Source organism: Canis lupus, chromosome 9 (assembly GCF_011100685.1).
Source record: "Canis lupus familiaris isolate Mischka breed German Shepherd chromosome 9, alternate assembly UU_Cfam_GSD_1.0, whole genome shotgun sequence".
Taxonomy (NCBI): Eukaryota; Metazoa; Chordata; class Mammalia; order Carnivora; family Canidae; genus Canis; species Canis lupus.
Window position 1 is genome coordinate 45849219 of NC_049230.1, and position 18567 is coordinate 45867785.

Sequence of the window (18567 nt, forward strand, 5' to 3'; positions counted from 1 at the left end):
TCCCAAGAGGGTATCTCCTGCCCCCACCATCAGTAGGGTATGCTTTTAAATAAATCAAACTTTAGGCTTTTATTTTTTTTAAGATTTATTTTATTTGAGGGAGAGAGAGAGGGGGAGTGAGCACAAGCAGGAGGAGCAAAGGGAGAGGGAGAGAGAATCTCAAGCAGACTCATGCTGAGCATGGAGCCCGACATAGGCCCTGATTGCATGACTCTGAGACCATGTCCCAAGCTGAAATCGAGAGTCAGCTGCTCAACCGACTGTGCCCCTAGCTGCCCTCCCCGCAAAGCTTTAGGTTTTAATGCAAGCACAGATATCCCCCATTTAAGCTAATGTCACCTGACAACATAGGATAACACACGACAGATAAGAGAGTAATTTGTAACTTGAGGAAATGTCTTATAAAGCATTGAAGGAAAGCTCCAAAGTACACCTAACATGGGACCTGACGTGAAAACTCTAAGCACATTCTTCTTAAGGGAGCATGCCTATTTTATAGACTATAACAAGACCCTTTTTTAGGAACACGAAACATGACAAGTGCTTGGAACAGAATATAGAACTATCCTCACAACTAAATTTTCAAGAAGAAAAATTTAACTCTGCACAAGAAAAAACCTCACTGGGCACTGACTTGCCACGGTGAATTAGTAGAAAGAAGGACAAATGAGATTTTGCCTGACCCTCATTCACATGTTTGAATGTAAACTGTACTCTAAACACCTGGCTTCTTGAAAAGTTCCTGCCAGACATCTTCAGTGCTCTTCATTTCCTGCTTCTAATGCTGAGGCAAGTGACGGGCACTTCCTGGGCATGCCGAGGGCAGGTGGGCAAGATCTCAAAGCCGTGTGGACCTGACATTCCTTTCTGCTAACTCATTGGAACCACTTGGTCATGGATGGTCATACAGCAACCGAGATTTCAGTACAGAGTCTCCCTGCCTCTGGCCAGGATGGAGATCTCAACTATTGGTTCACATCCAGGCAAAAAGAGCTATCACCCCGGCCTTTTTTGCTGGAGTTTGAAACCACAAGCAGCAATGGCCATACCCTCCAGCATCTACTGAAGTCTCCGCCAACATGGCTCAGGACTCAAGCAGGTTATGGTTCATTTGCCAGCTTGGGGAGGTCTGGTAGAAGGGAGTCTCTTTTCAGGATTGCTGATACACAGAACTGAGAAAGGAGGTCCGCATGTCATTACTATAAGCTTGATTCTATTAGTGTTTGGTCAGCGAGTCTGCCCAGAGGACAGAATGAGAGGCAGATAATAAGGAGTGGAAACCTGATAGAAGACAAATTTAGAGTTGTCATCCCAGGAAGAGATTGCTCAACAATAAAGTGGCTCCATACTTATTTCTCTATTCACAATTTACACAAGTACCACTTTTAACAATGGAGTCAAGAAAGCTAGATACCGTAAATGAAATGGTGTCTCTAAAGGTAAAGGAGCCTTGGTGATTTCTTGCTTTATACTTATTTTTCAATTACAACACAACTACTAACAGCATGAGTTCCCATTGGAGTGGTACACAACATTTCATTACTACTAGAAACCGTAGGAATGTTCCAGGAAAACAGACTATCATTTAGTGAAATGGAGTCTAGCCAAAACCCCAGGCTAACATCCAGATGTCTGTAGATCAGCTAAAAAAAACCTTTTAGCGGGTTTAGGCTCTCTAGTCACTAGTTTTAAGTCTTTTCTGGGAACTGGGAGTTTTTACGGGAGGGTAGTTAACTATCTGAAGAAAACCCAGGGATCCTACAATGAAGGCCCCAATGGGATGGGCGGCGAGTTCAATAAACAAGATTTCATCTTCTGTAGCTCCTGGATCTCGTCATTGCAAGGGCCATAGTGTACCATCAGAACCTTTTCTGCCCTCTCGACTGTGTTCAGTGCTTCTGGGATTGCAAACCTGAACCGAAGGAGGTAAAAGGGGTGAATCCACTCATTCAGTCAAGCAAACATTAATCAAGGGCCTAGTCTGACCCTGTGAAGAATACAAGATTATATAAGATCAGTTTGTCCTCTAGGATCTCACAGTCTAGATAGGTTAGATACTTTCACAAACACACTGTAAGGCAGAATTTGAAAACAGGAGAGAAAGAATAAAGATTCTAAGGTCTGGAGAAACAGGTAATTCTCAAAGTGTTCATCTGGGATTATCCTGCGGTTTACTCAGGAGTCTTCACCTTCAGGTAACCATGTCCACCCAGGACCTGACTCTGCAGCCCTGTTCCCTTTCTCTGACCAAATGCACAACCTCTATGTCTTCAGTCTCAGGTCCACAAACAATTCATAACCTTAGCATCAAGTTTCAAATACTGCCTCACGCCAAAGTGCACCAATGGCAGCTTTATCAAGGCTGGAAGGAAGTGTTCCATCTAGAAATAGGGCCTCCCAATGACCTCAGGTGCAAACATGGATGATATCAATCCTACTGGTCTTTCTTTTAAATCTTCAAAGCAGGGTTTCTCTGCCTTGACACTACTGACATTTTGGGCTGGGTCATTCTTAGCTGTGTGTGGGGGGCGCTGTCCTGTGCATTGCAGGATGTTTAACAGCATCTCTGGCCTCCACCCTGAATCATGACAACCAAAAAGGTCTCCAGACATTGCCAAATATCCTCCGGGGGGGAAATTACTCCTGGTTGAAAATGACTGCTTTAAAAGGAACTGGATGGGGGAAGGAAGAACCCCTGGAGTTGAAGGTGCTGAGAATGAGGGTGGTGAGGGAGGCGTGAGGAAGCAGAGGGCCGTGGAGAGCTGCTGTGATGCGGGTGGTAGGGCTGTGTGGCAACTTCTCCCTAGGAATGTCCTTCTGTGTTAAGAGCTTTCCCCATATCTCCCAGGAGGAAATTCTAAAGCTTTGAGTTTGTCAATGAAACAGAAGGAAAGGATCTCTCATAAAGGGGAAATAAAGAAGTTTCCACATGCTTAAAAGCATCATTGGAGAAAAATAATGCACAGAAGAGCCCAGTAGAAGACAGTGTGTGGCCTGGAGAGTGTTAGGAAACAAGAGAAAGACTTACCCATTGAAAAAGAGTTGGGCTAGTTTGAAGAGCTCATGGCCCACTTCAACACTGGATGGCCCATGGCGAACCTCAACCACTCGGAGACTCTTCTGTAGATGGGTAGCTGACTTTTGCCAGTCCCCTGCAAAGAAAGAAAAATCTGGTTCCAGAAAAGAACCACAGTCAACTGTGGATGAATGTTTTCAAGATGAGGAAAGCTCAGTGGAAGGAGAGAACAGCTTCAGTTAAAAGACTTAAGAGGTGACCGACCAGATGAGGCTGGGGTTATGATCAAATGCACAAGGCAAACTTGGTCTTCAGAGCAGAAAATGAAGACACATGCCATACCTAAGGCAGCGTAGGTCTGGGCCAGGGAATCCTCGATTTCTCCTACCATGCTGTGTTCTGCTGACAGGAAGCTCTCAGCATCATGCCGGCACTCCAGCAACAGCTGAACAGCTTGCTCTATCAATTCAAAAGAAGGTGGCCTCATTACTACATAAACCCAGTGCTAGAAACGAGAACCCAACTCTTAAATTCCACATTGACTGGGCTGAATGTGGACACCCCAGTTTGTGCTCTGCTGTGGAGAACCCATGTTTGTTCCCATAAAGCTGTTGTTCTCTTACATTTTCTTTCAATAGAAGGTGCTAGGTGAGGCCTCTCCACATTGACTCTAGGTTTCCAACTTTGAGTGGCCCATACTCCACTTATGATCATTATCTCTCTTGACTCAGAAGTCTAAGCTAAAGGTCAATTTTCACAAAGTAGGGTAAATCACATGACATCAAGGTCTAAGGTGGAGTTTGTGAGAACGTGGAGTTACACGACTCTCTCTGAAAAAAGCAGGATACTCCTGTCTATGTTCCACTGCTCTCTGGAAGAGATGAGATTCTGATGAGAGCAGAGAAACCTTGCTAGGAAATTAGGTCATTAGGCCCTGCAATTAAAAGAAATGACACTGAACTTCTGGATATGCACTAAGATCATGGATGTTAGAGATAAGCCTTTAGTCATCACGGGTACTTCAACTGAGCTCTCCAGTGCGTGAGAGAACAACAGCTTAAATCATCTGGTCCTTTTCAAGGATACCACACAAACTCACTAGTTAAAAAAAAAAAAAACAAAAAAACAAAAACAAAAACAAAAAAAACAAACAAACAAACAAACAAAAAAAAAACTCACTAGTTAGAGTTTGGTCTCAGTGGCCTGCATAGCCATCTTGTGGATGCCATGGGGATAAGTAAACGGAACTCTTCAATCAGCACTGAGTATCCCAGAATAAGTAAAAAGGAAGGGGCTGGAGAACCAAAGTAGGGGGCCAGTCTCACCTAGTTTACCACTTCTGAGAAGCTCCTGGGCAATCCCAACCTGCTGCTGGAGGTCCTGTAACTGAGAGGTGAGGTGATCCCTGCTGACCGATTCCGTACAGGACATGCTGCCACAGCTCAGGATGTCACCTCCCTGTGAAAATCAGGTTTGTCTTTACTCCTACACCAGAGTCACTTAGCAACACCGTGTGTGTTTTACATTAGAGGGTCACTCCCTATGGGCCAAAGAGATGCCTGTAACAATGCACCATAACCAAAGCCTGATTCAATTGGGTTTGATGGTAGCAACTCTAATGAAAGCAGGAAATGATCCCACCCTGAGATTTTTTTTTTTTTAAGATTTTATTTATTTATTCATGAGAGACACAGAGAGAGAGAGAGGCAGAGACACAGGCAGAGGCAGAAGTAGGCTCCATGCAGGGAGCCTGACGGGGGACTCAATCCCAGGTCCCCAGGGGATCCACTGAGCCACCTGGGCTGCCCGAGATTTAAATTTTTTTTAAGATTTATTTATTTATTTATTCATGATAGAGAGAGAGAGAGAGAGAGAGAGAGAGAGAGAGGCAGAGACACAGGAGGAGGGAGAAGCAGGCTCCATGCCGGAAGTCCGGTGTGGACTCGATCCTGGGACTCAGGACCGTGCCTCGGGCCAAAGGCAGGTGCCAAATCACTGAGCCACCCAGGGATCCCCGAGATTTAATTTTTTTAAATTAAAAATTAATTTTAATTAACCGCAGCACCCTGCGATCACGCTGTGAGCCAAAGGCAGATGCTCAACTGCTGAGCTACCCAGGTGTCCCAAGATTTAATTTCTTGCAACCAAAATTAAATTGGTATAGGTCACAGTTTCTTTCTGTCTCTATACCCCTCTCTTGTGTCTCTTTGGGTCTGGACCTTTGGATGACAGACATATTTCTAGTGGTTATGAAAAAAGCCCTAAGAGCATAGAGTTGTTGAATCACCCTATTATTATCAACTCTGTTGAGTCACCTAAAATTAATGTGACATTCTGTATCAATTATACTTCCATTAAGTTCCAAGAACTTCCAAAAAAAGCAAAAGCCAGGGGCAACTGGGTGGCATAGTCAGTTAAGCAAGTCCAACTCTCAGTTTTGGCTCAGGTTTTGATCTCAAGGTCATGGGACGGAGCCCTGTATCAAGCTCTGTGCTCAGCATGAAGTCTGCTGGAAATTATCGCCCTCTTCTTCAACCCTTCCTACTTGTGCTTTCTAAAATAAGTAAAACCTTAAAAAAAAAAAAAAAAAGGCAAAAGCCATAAGAAAACCAATAGGAAGAGATGCCAGGTGAGCCCTCCCCACATTTGACCTTGAGTTTATAACTTCAGCTTTCCAACACAACCAGCTCTACACTTATAGTTCCCCTAAGAATACTGTATCCTCTGGCAGAGGAGAAAATCTTTGAGATGCACTTTTGCTGTATGTATGTATGTATGTATGTATGTATGTATGTATTTATTTATTTATTTTAGGGAGGGGCAGAGGGAGAGAGAGAATTTTTTTTTTTAAAGATTTTATTTATTTATTCCTGAGAGACACAGAGAGAAGCAGAGACAGACAGAGGGAGAAGCAGGCTCCTCACAGGGAGCCCGATGTGGGACTCGATCCCTGGACCGGGATCATGCCCTGAGCCAAAGGCAGACACTCAACCACTGAGCCATCCAGGTGTCCCAAGAGAGAGAATCTTAAACAGGCTCCATGCCCAGCATGAAGCCTGACATGGGGCTCGATCTCATGACCTGAGATTATGACCCGAGCCAAAATCAAGAGTTGGATGCTTAACCAACTAAGCCACCTAGGGGCCCCACTTGCCAGTATCTACCCCCTCATTTGGCAATAGCAATATGATTTCTCCTGAGGATCCTCTCCTACCCTCCCATAGTCAGTGCTAGTCACTGAGCAAGTAAGCATGTGGTTTACATCAGACCCATTCTTCTGGGCCAACAGGCTGGAGTGAGTCTGGAGTGAGCCTGGAGTTTCCACCAGCCACAGGTATCAGATCAATGAAATGCAGTCCAATTTTTGCCCAGACTGCTGTTGGAGGAATGCCTGTCTTTATCCTCCTGGCCCAGGGGCTGTGAGGCTGGAGCTATAGGCAGCTATCTTGCCACCACCAGAAGGAAGTCTGAGGACTGGGCTAACAGAGAAAGTGGAGCTGAGGGAGGCAGAGAGAAACTGGGTCTTGGTGACATTATCTGAGCCCCAGATCAAGTTGTTACCTGAAGTACCCCTGTCCTGGGATGTTTTTTTTTTTTTCCCCAAAGATTGACTGATTGGTTGATTGATTGATTCATGAGAGACACGGGGCGGGGCGGGGGGGTGGGGGCAGAGACATAGGTAGAGGGAGAAGCAGGCTCCATGCAGGGAGCCTGATGTGGGAGTCGATCTTGGGACTCCAGGATCGCACCCTGGGCCAAAGGCAGGCGCTAAACCTCTAAGCCACCCAGAGATCCCTGTCCTGGGATCTTTTTTAGTGATTTACTTGAGCAAATAAATTCTCAGTCTTTCTTACTACTGCCCCTACCCCGACCAGTTTAGGTGGGATTTCCTATTATTTTCAGGAGACAGATGACTAAATCTAGCCTTTCCTATGGTTCCCCATGGAGGGATAACCTCTGTGTGGGCAAGATGCACTGAAGGGGAAGAGCCTGTTGCTGTCTCTCCTGAAGATTTATGGCCTTTGGGCTGGGTGACTGGCCTCCTGCCCCAGTGGAAAATAGAAGGGAGAAGAGAGATTCACCTGTAGGAGTGCTCCGCACTGGTTACAGCAGAATGCCTCCCACCGGGGCCTGGCAACGGCTCTGTGCTTCTCCTTCTGACATGCTGGGCAGCCACAATCAAAGAAATACTGAGACCTCAGTTTCTGCTGCCTGTCAGCAACACCCATCCTGCTGTAGTGAGGCCCTGCAGAGAGACCACACTTGGTCAATACTGAAGACACGAGAGAGTCGAGCACTACTTCTAAAACTTCAGCTTAGCGGAGGCAATTCTTCATCATGTGACAAGTACTTTTACTCAAACATTTGTGGCAATAGACGTAGACATAAGCTTCTGAGTTGCAAGGACAGGAAGGAAAAAAAAACCCCAAAGTTATTCTTAGTCCGGTTTTTGGAATAGGAAGTTTATGGATTTGAGCAGGAAGATACTGGATAGTTTAAACAGAACAGGGCCAAGGAAGGAGGCCAGGAGGCCTCTTTTTCTGGCCTAAGTATGCACTGCCTTCACCTGTCCAGGGGTTTGCTCATACTCATCTGCCCTGTCCTTTCCTGCCACAGAAGTGAGGACAGTAATGAGGAGGGAGGGCTCACCATAGCAGTGGAGGATCTCTTGCCCTTTCCCAATCTGCTGTGATGCCCGGATGGTGGCGACGGTGCTACTGAAGGACACACTGGTATTGGGGCTGCAGGAATGGTTCAGGAGGCTGACCACGGGGAAGATGCCTGTGGCAAGGCGGATCTGCCTGCTGTTGCAAACGTTGTTTTCTTTAGATCCTGAAAGTGCTAGAGGAAAAAGGAAAAATGTGTCAGGACATTCATCTTGGCCTTACCATCCATTCCTCAGAAGATGAGCTGGGCACCTGGGCCTGAAGCCCATCTGAGTCAGAGCTCCACAGCCGGATTCAATACACATCAAATGGAACATGACTCACAGCAAACGCTTGTCCCCAGGAAGCAAAGCGAATGAACACATGAAAAGTCCACTGGAATCCTGGAATCCAACCATTGTATCTCAATATCAGAAAAAATCCAAAGATTAGAATTTATAAAACAAAATAAAAATAAAAAAGGAACTATCGGTCGGGAGCCTTCCAGACAGACAGTTTCATAATGTTCACCAGGACATAGAAACCAGAATACCTGCTGAGGTTATTTCCCAAAGACTTCTATAGTTGAATCTGCTTTTGTTTAACTGGCTATTCAATAGAACAAGTAATCTAATTAGTATACCAAAATAAACAGGTTTACAATATATTTTTAAAAATCATATTCCTTATGCTTACCTGTTCATTCTGCAGTCTGTCCCAACTTTGTGGGAAAACTGCCAGCATTTAGTTCTCATTGAAAAAAACCTTTCTGGGGGCGCTTGGGTGGTTCAGTCAGTTAAGTATCTGCCTTTGGCTCAGGTCTTGATCCCACGATTCTGCTTCTCCCTCCTCCTCTGCCCTTGCCCCATTTGTGCGCTCTCTCTCAAAAATAAATAAAATCCTTGGTGGTGGTGGTGGTGGGGGGATGGGGGATGGACAAGCCTCTCTGGAGAAGTTCTATTCAAGATAGTCTCATGTCCCAAACAATCTCTTCTTTGAAACACTATTAACCAGCAATTTACATGATTGAAAATTAGGAAGGAAGAGAAAGGCCTCTAAACAGTGAGGCTATTTCTTTTTTTTTTTTTTTTTTAATTTTTTATTTATTTATGATAGTCACACACACAGAGAGAGAGAGAGAGAGAGAGAGAGAGAGGCAGAGACACAGGCAGAGGGAGAAGCAGGCTCCATGCACCGGGAGCCTGACATGGGATTCGATCCTGGGTCTCCAGGATCGCGCCCTGGGCCAAAGGCAGGCGCTAAACCGCTGCGCCACCCAGGGATCCCAGTGAGGCTATTTCTACCACAACACTCTCACGCTTATATTTGTTATGTGAGTTCCTTATACTCTCATGCAGTCTTATTTGCTCTTATTTTAGCCACAGTTATAACTGGCTTGGTTTTCCAGTTTCTCAGCCCACAGCAGTCCGGAAACAGAGAACTAGTAAGAGGCAGGTTTTCTGACAATGGCAGAAGAGACAGGGTGACAGACAGGAGAGGGAAGTAGAAAACTTGTATAAGAGTAACAGCCTCAGGGGAAACAAAAAAGACTAGTATCACTCAAGCTTTACACTGTAACATTTCCCTTAACTGGAGGTTCCTAGACTGATGGCATATCTACTGGGTTTTGTAATAACCATACATATCTCAGGAATAATGCGTGCACAAGATAGATAACCTTGGGCATCCAGAAAGGCTTAAAGTGTGTTTAGTAGCCTTGGTGTAAACATGAGGAAATTGTATATTTTCAACAAAACTGGTTGAAATATGAAAGATGCTGGTACTTCAAAGGGAAACTTTCAGTTTTCTGGATAAATGAAAAATGTTCAGCTAATTGTGATATCACTGTGTATGCCAGGAATCTCAACACACCAACCACCAAAGAAATGAAGTAGTCTACAAATGTAATGAATAAAGAAAGTATCATGAACCACCATGTGAAAATGTTCTAGAAAGGAAAACATTAAATACAGGAATAATGTCATCTCTCTGCAGACAATTCTATTATCTGTTGCTATGGAGGACAAGAATAGGACAAGTAAATAAAATTCACAGGGAATCCAAATGACTCAATTTTAGTCAACAGCCCTGCAAATTGTACTGAAATCTTTCATCAGAGCCTCACTTAGGTATTCAGCAGATTTTAGCCTCTCCTCCTTTTTCCCCTGTCCAATGCCTACCTTCTGGTATATGTGCTAATGAGCAGTGAAAATGCTAAAAGGTAGGCAGCAGGAAGGAGCAGTACAGGGCATGAACAGTTTGTAGTCTGAATAATCAGCCTCTGCATAATTAAGAAGTTGACTTGCATTCCCAACTACTGATAACTGGAAAGCTATATTAAAACATTTGCTAAAAGTTTCCCAGAAAAATTATCACAATACAGTGAGTAATGTCAGCTTCGTGAATTATTTATAGATTATTCTCTAACATAAGTAGGCCCAGGAACTGAGTGGGGTGAATATTTATGTCAGAGTTGAGTTTCTCTCCAATTATTTCTAAAAATTAAGTATTGACTTAAAAATTATCCAATATTTTGCATTAGTCATCTGTTAACAGAGATAATGGAAAGTGAGAATATATAAGGACCTTACCAATCAAATTTAATATGTGACATTTTGTGTATAAAGCAAAAACACAAACAAAGAGGGAGTGATTATTTTACTAAAAGTGTACTTTGGCAATACCCCCTAGTGCATTTAAAATGGATTCAAGGGGGGCACCTGGGAGTCCTAAGTGGTTAAGTGTCTGACTCTTGATTTCAGCTCAGGTCATGATCTTGGGGTCGTGAGACTGGGCCTTCTTGGGCTCCAAACTCAGCGGAGTCTGCTCTGCTTCTTCCTTCATGTCTTTCTCTCTCTCAAATAAACAAATAAATAAATAAATCTTTTTTCCCCTAAGATTTTATTTATTTATTCATGAGAGACACAGAGAGAAAGAGAGAGAGAGACGCAGAGACACAGGCAGAGGGAGAAGCAGGCTCCACGCAGGGAGCCTGATGTGGGACTCGATCCCAGGACTCCAGGACTCCAGCCCACACGTGGACTGAAGGCGGCACTAAACCGCTGAGCCACCTGAGTCACCCAGGCTTTCCTAAATAAATAAATCTTAAAAAAAAATTTAAAAATGAGATTCAAGTACAGAAAAAAAATTCAATCACAATACTTTCAGAATATACTTATTCTGGTAGATACTTTATGATGTAAGAAATTTGTGTGTATGTCATACAAATAATCAAGGACACAAACTGGAGGTAGATTCCTTGGTTGTTGAAGAGTGAAAGCAAAGGGCACTGAATTGATCTGAACCTATGTGGAATCTCATTAAGCCTTGTAATGACTCCAGATACATCTCAAACCTGCCATTCCCTCTGAGATAGAACCACACATACCACAGTCTAGAATATCATCAATGGCCAGTTCTGTGCCTTAAGATTAGTATCAAAGACAGGTGTCTGGGCAGCCTGGGTGGCTCAGCGGTTTAGCGTCGCCTTCTGCCCGGGGTGTGATCCTGGGGACCCAGGATCGAGTCCCACATCGGGCTCCTTGCATGGAGCCTGCTTCTCCCTCTGCCTGTGTCTCTGCCTCTCTCTCTGTGTGTCTCTCATGAATAAATAAACAAAATCTTAAAAAAAAAACAAAAAACAAAGACAGGTGTCTGAGGGACTCTGATTAAATAGGATTTATGCAAAGATAATACCATACATTTTCATAGGTTTTGGTCAAAGTCTATCCTAGTTAATGCTTTTTTTTTTTTTTTTTATCCTAGTTAATGCTTGAATCCTTCTGTGCTGCTAATGAAAGACCTGCTAATCAAATTCCATAGGAACATTAACTGGGAGGTTTTGGAACTCCAAAGAAATAATAAAAAGGGATTTAATAAGATTAGAAATATGAGCAGACTAAATCAAAATCAGATTGGATTCAAACCTGAAAGTGAACATTGCTGGTGGGTGTATAACTAGTGCAACTTCCCTGGAGGGCAATTTTACAAATGTCCTCCAGGTATCAAACGCTTTAAAAATGTTCATATAGGGCAGCCCTGGTGGCCCAGCAGTTTAGCGCTGCCTTCAGCCCGGGGTGTGATCCTGGAGACCCAGGATCGAGTCCCACGTCAGGCTCCCTGCAGGGAGCCTGCTTCTCCCTCTGCCTGTGTCTCTGCCTCTCTCTGTCTGTCATGAATAAATAAATAAAATCTTAAAAAAAATGTTTATACAGAGGCTCCTACGTGGCTCAGCCAATTGGGCTTCCGACTCTAGATTTTGGCTCAGGTCACTATTTTGGGGTGTGAGATTAAGCCATGAGTAGTGGGGAGTCTGCTTGTGATTCTTTCCCTCTGTTCCTCCCCCTACTTGTGTGCCCGCCCCGCTTTCTCTACGGTGAATAAATAAATCTTTAAAAACAAACAAAATAACTATTTCATTTGCTTACAATGCTCTGTGCCAGCAAATCTGCCCATTGTTCAATTACACATGTTTTCTGCTGGTCTTGCCCGGAATTATTCATATGATTGCATTCATCGGGCACATGGTCTTTTACCCTCATGAAGGCAAGGCTAAAAACAAAAGGAAGGCTAACCTAGACTTGTTCATATGGCCACACGTCATCATTCCAAGAAAATGACATGGAAGCTACAAGGCCTCTCAAAACTTAGACTCAAAAGTCACATAAGGTCACTTCCACTGCATTCCACGGGTCAAAGTCAGTCACAGGGCTGGCCCAGATTCAGGGGCAAAGGAAACAGACTTTATTTCTTGATTGGGGAGAAAAAGCAAGTAAAGTTGCAAAAGGGCAAACATACAGGGGTGGGTGAAATTGTTCAGGTAATCTTTGCAAACAATTTTCTCCAGAAGCCTGGAGGTTCATCCAGTCCTTTCATTATCCATATGGACATACTGAGTGACATTTCTCTGACTTTGGTGGTAGCAACATCTTTCTAGACATGTCTCCTGAGGCAAGGGAAACAAAAACAAAAATAAACTATTGGGACTACCTCAAAATAAAAAGCTTTTGTACAGCAAAGTAAATAGCCAACCTTCTTAAATGGGAGAAGATATCTGTAAATGACATGTCTGATAAAGGTCAGTATTCAAAATATATATGAAGAACTGATACAATTCAACACCTAAAAACCAAATAATGCAATTAATAAATAAGCAGAACAGACATTTCTCCAAAGAAGACATACAAATGGCCAACAAACACATGAAAAGATGCTCAACATCACTCATTATCAGGGAAATGCAAATCAAAACCTCATACCTGTCAGAATGGCTATAATAAAAAGACCAGCAGGAATAATGTTGGCGAGGATGTGGAGAAAAAGGAACCCTCATGCACTGTTGGTAGGAATGCAAACTGGTGCAGCCACCGTGGAAGACAGTTGGGAGGTTCCTCAAAAAACTAAAAATAGAACCACCTTCTGATCCAGTAATCACCCTACTGGGTATTTACCCATAGTAATTCCTTAATATGGAATTTCATATTTCTTTATATGAAAACATTAACTATGCACCCCTGTGTTCACTGCAGCATTATTTACAACAGCCAAACCATGGAAACAGCCCAAATGTCCACTGATAGATGAATGGATAAAGAAGATGTGGTATATATACACAATGCAGTATTATTTAGCCTTAAAAAGAATGGAGCAAGAGAATATAATGGCAAACAAAATAAGCTTGTCAGAGAGAGACAAACACCATATGATTTCACTCATATGTGGAATTTAAGAAATAAATGAGCAAAGAAAAAGAGACACACCAAGAAACAGTTTTTTTTTTTTAAGATTTTATTTAGGGTTGCCTGGGTGGCTCAGCGGTTGAGCATCTGCCTTCAGCCCAGGGCATGATTCTGGAGTTGTGGGATCGAGTCCCACATTGGGCTCCCTGCATGGAGCTTGCTTCTCTCTCTGCCTGTGTCTCTGCCTCTCTCTCTCTTTCTCTCTGTGTCTCTCATGAATAAATAAATAAAATCTAAAAAAAAAAAAAGGTTTTATTTATTTATTCATGAAAGATACACAGGGAGAGGCAGGCTCCCTGCTGGAAGCCTGATGCAGGACTCGATCCCAGGACCATGACCCAAGCCAAAGGCAGATGCTCAGCCACTGAGCCACTCAGGTGCCCCCTCAAGAAACAGATTCTTTTTTTTTTTTTTTTTTTTATTTATTTATTTATGATAGTCACAGAGAGAGGGAGAGAAAGAGAGACAGGCAGAGGGAGAAGCAGGCTCCATGCACCGGGAGCCCGATGTGGGACTCGATCCCGGGTCTCCAGGATCGCGCCCTGGGCCAAAGGCAGGCGCCAAACCGCTGCGCCACCCAGGGATCCCAAGAAACAGATTCTTAACTATGGAGAACAAACTGATGGCTACCAGAGGGGAGGTGGGTGGGGGCGAGGGGAGGTGAGGAAGGGAATGGAGAAAATATTGTACACCTGAAACTAATAGAACACTGTTAACTCCATTGGAATTTTTTAAAAAGTATACAAAAAAAAAAAGTATACTAAGTGAGACACACGGAAAGGTTAAGTAATCTGATTCTTACAGAGGGTTAGTGGTTAGAGTCAGTGGAGTGCAAACCCAGATCTATGGCTTCCCAGTCCCGTATTGATTGGGGAGGATCCTTCAAGGATCTCTTTTACCCACATTCTCTTTTTTTTTTTTTTTTTTTTTTTTACTGATTATAGCATTTTTGATATTTGGTCTTAAAGTTAAATCTATCTTTTAATTAACTAAATTGGATATTCTATGCTTTACAAAGCTCTCACCCTAAGACCATGTAAGTGTTCACTTACCTTTTTCTAGATATTTTACAGTTTAATATTTTACAGTTTACAGTTCACTCTTTAATGATTTGGAGAATTTAATACTTTTAGGGGGCTATCACATCAGTACCACTGTTTTTAATTACTGTAGCTTAATGTTGATATGAAATCTGATGGTACCAAGACACTTCTGTTGGTACTCTTCTGTTTATTATTATTATTATTATTGGAGCACTTGGGTGGCTGTTGGTTAAGCCACCGACTCTTGATTTTTGGCTCAGTTCCTGATCTCAGGGTGGAGATCAGCCCTGCCTCCAGTTCTACAGCTAGGCAGTAGTCTACTTGAGATTTCTCTTTCTGTCTCTCCCTCCCTCTGCTCCTCCCCACCACGTGTGCATGCGTGCACACTCTAAATAAATAAAATCTTTCAAAATACTTTTATTATTATTATTATGGAGTTCAGCTTTTTTACTGAACAGGTTATAGAAGAGGTGTAGTCAAAAAAGACCAAAGTGAACATCATCATTGGGCTCCTCTGATTCTTCTTTGCTTCCATCTCCTCACACAGGGCAGCAATGGTGGTGGGAGCAGGACCTCCTGTGGATATGGCCCCAGTTGCTGGGATGGTTCCACCAGCCCCTTCGTTATAGATGAGACTCCCAGTGTTGACACTGGCCAGGGCCTTTGCCAACAAGCCAGTGGGAAGGTTGGACATTTACACTAGGGACCTTCAGAATGGTACTACTGATCTTAGTCTTGGTGAGCACCACCTGGTCTTACAGGATGAGCTCTGAAATGGAGGGTGTTAGGAGGGTGTGGGTGGGCACCAGCCTTGGCTTCCTCTGAAGGACCTCGGTTCCTCTGGGACCGAGGTCAAGAATTCAGTATTCTTCTGCAAAATGGCTATTCTCACCACTTATTCAGGATGAACTTTACAATCACTGTCAAATTCCAAGAAAAATCCAATAGTGATTTTATGTAAAACCACATTACACTAATTTGGTGAATGTGGGGGAACCGTTGTTTTTAGTTTTCAGTTTTTCCATCTGAGATTACGGCTTGTCTCTGCATTTACCCAAACCTTCTTGTATATCCCTCCAAATTAACATATGTTTGCATTTCTGGATGAAACCCTTCTTGGTCATCTATGAGCATTCATTCAATAAACTGCTGGATGTGATATGGGAGTGATTCTTTCAGGGTTCCTTCAGAGATACTCACAAGTGAGAATATCCTTGGCTTTCTAGAATGAGTAGGAAAGGACTCCAGGTTCTCCCATACCCTGGAACACTTTATATTGTATAAAAATGATCTGTTTCTTGAAAGATATTCTTTCTTTGCTTTATTTTTTTAAATTGTGGCTGAATATGGTCCTTAGAAGTTTTGAAGAACTATACAGAAAAGACTGGGTCTGGCTTGTTTTCATGGAAATACTTTGATAATCTTTTTCAATTTCTTCCACAGTCACTGGATTTTTCAAGTGTTCTCCTGAGAAAATGTAGGAAATTTAGATTTTCTACAAAGTTTTCTACTGCATGTTTTCAAATTTAATAGTCTAAAATTATATTAAGTATTTGCTTAAAATTTTTATTTATTAATTTTTTTTATTTATTACTTATGATAGTCACAGAGAGAGAGAGAGAGAGAGAGGCAGAGACACAGGCAGAGGGAGAAGCAGGCTCCATGCACCGGGAGCCCGACGTGGGATTCGATCCCCGGTCTCCAGGATCACGCCCTGGGCCAAAGGCAGGCGCCAAACCGCTGCGCCACCCAGGGATCCCTGCTTAAAATTTTTAAATTAATTTATATTATTGTCTATATCCCCTTCATTGTTCCCAATATTGTGGGCTTTTCTTCTTTTTTCTAAATATACACCGTAATTAGATTTGCCAAATCTCTGTCTACATCAGGAGTCTGTAAACTGTAACCTATGTGCTGAATCCTACCTGCTGCCTGTTTTTGTACAGACTGTGCTCTAAGACCTGTGTTCACATTTAAAAGAATATTTTATTTATTTATTAGAGAGAGAGAGAGAGAGAGAGAGTGAGCAAGCCAGGGGGAAGAGTGGCAGAGGGAGAAGCAGGCTCCCCACTGAGCAGGGATGCAGGGCTCAACCCCAGGACCCTGGGATCATGACCTGAGCCAAAGGCAGACACTTAACCAATCGAGCCACCCAGGAGCCTGTGTTCACATTTTGAAGTGGCTGAAAAAAAATGAATAATGCTCACGATGTGAAAATTATAAGAAATCAAATTTCAGAGTCCATAATAAAGTTTATTGGAACCCAGTCATACTCATGCATTTGTGCATTGTCAATGGCTGCTTTTGTGCTACAAAGGCAAAAGAAATATAGATAAAATTAAATTTCCTTAGAACTTGCAGCTCAATGACAAATAGTTGAGACAGGCAGAGTATGACAATCCTCAAGCAGTTCACAACTGCCTTAACGTAATGCTTTGCTAGAGGCAAAAAATAACCTTAGCTTGACAGACCTCCAGGATCCTCTAAGTTTTCCTTAACACATGAAAATCCTTTAGAAAACTTCCTTTATCTCTACACCCCATCTCCCAACTTAAAAGTATAAAATCAATCACTCCTCACAATTCCAGTGCAGTTCTTTCTGCCCATGGGTGCTGTTCCATGCTTTAATAAAAACACCTTTTTGCACTGAAAACGTCTCAGGAATTCTTTCTTGGCCATTTGCTCCCAGACCAGTCATATGACCCTGGTCTAATGGATACCAGTTTTGATAGATATATGTACTGAATCCCCTAGTATATTAGTTATCTTGGCTTGTATATCCTTATTTTTAATATATTTGATCAAAGTCATAGTGGCATATTAAAGTTTCTCACAACTATGGAGTTTTTACCAGTTTCTCCTTGTATACTTAATTTTTGTTTTATAGTCACAAGCTCTATGTTCCTTTTTTTTAAAAGATTTTATTTATTTATTCATGAGAGAGACACACACACACAGAGAGGCAGAGACCCAGGCAGAGGGAGAAGCAGGCTCTATGTAGGGAGCCCGATGTGGCACTTGATCCCAGAACCCTGCCATCACGCCCTGAGCCGAAGGCAGATGCTCAATAGCTGAGCACCCAGGCATCCCAATCTCTATGTTTCTGAGACCTAAGGTTGATGATGTATTTCAATGCGGAAAGTGTCTGGGGCACCTGGGTTGCTCAGTGCTTGAGCATCTGCCTTTGGCTCAGGACGTGATCCTGAGGTCCTGGGATTGAGCCCTACACTGGGCTCCCCACAGAGAGCCTGCTTTTCCCTCTCCTATGTCTCTGCCTCTCTCTCTGTGTATCTCATGAATAAATACATAAAATCTTTAAAACAAAATAAAAAAAAAAAAACCAATGTGGAAAGTCTCCTTTATAAAAATAAAATTCCTTCTTTTTACTAGATACCTTGGGTTCTGTTTCATATTAATACTAATTAATGTGTTATTTTGTTATAGGTGTTACTTTTGTAAGCAGAATATAGCTGGACTTAATTTTTTTTACCCATTCTTAAAAATTATTTTAGAGTGTAGCCCATTTATAATTACTTGCAGGTTCACTTTATCATTTTTATCATCTTCTTGCTCAGTGAACTGGTTTTAAAAAATTTTTCTTCTCTAGAATATTGGGAAAGGAATACAATAAACCATTTTAAAGGTTTATTTATTTTTATAGAGAGATAGTGCTTGCATGCACGCATGAGCAAGAGAGAGCAGGGGGAGAGATGGAGAGAAGAATCTCAACAGATTTGCGCTGAGCGTGGAGCCCAACTTGGGGCTCTGATCTTACGACCCTGAGATCATGAGCTGCACTGAAGTCAAGAGTTGGACACTCAACTGACTGAGCTACCCAGGTGCCCCCAATCCATTTAAAATTTACTAAAATAATGTTACTGTGTGAATCAGTGTTTTTAATTTTAAAAATATAGAAAAAATTTGGTATCCCTGGGTGGCTCAGTGGTTTGGTGCCTGCCTTCGGCCTGGGGTGTGATCCTGGAGTCCCGGGATCAAGTCCCATGTCAGGTTCCCTGCATGGAGCCTGCTTCTCCCTCTGCCTGTGTCTCTGCCTCTGTGTTTTTCATGAATAAACAAATAAAATCTTTTTAAAAAATTAAGAATTTTACCTGAAACCTGCTATC

General features: G+C 42.7%; 1 protein-coding gene across 4 annotated transcripts in view; it reads right to left on the reverse strand.

The window, feature by feature from the left end:
* Positions 1–118: 118 nt before the first annotated feature.
* Positions 119–18567, reverse strand: part of SMYD4 (SET and MYND domain containing 4) — a 55167-nt gene continuing 36718 nt past the window's right edge. For all 4 annotated transcript variants that reach the window (XM_038548490.1, XM_038548489.1, XM_038548488.1 and 1 more), the window contains exons 6-11: positions 7667–7858; positions 7099–7262; positions 4342–4474; positions 3359–3475; positions 3029–3152; positions 119–1912 (exon numbers count right to left, since the gene is read on the reverse strand). In XM_038548490.1, the coding sequence (XP_038404418.1) occupies positions 1759–1912; positions 3029–3152; positions 3359–3475; positions 4342–4474; positions 7099–7262; positions 7667–7858 (884 nt within the window). In that variant the 3' untranslated portion in view covers positions 119–1758. The remainder of the gene's footprint in view (positions 1913–3028; positions 3153–3358; positions 3476–4341; positions 4475–7098; positions 7263–7666; positions 7859–18567) is intronic.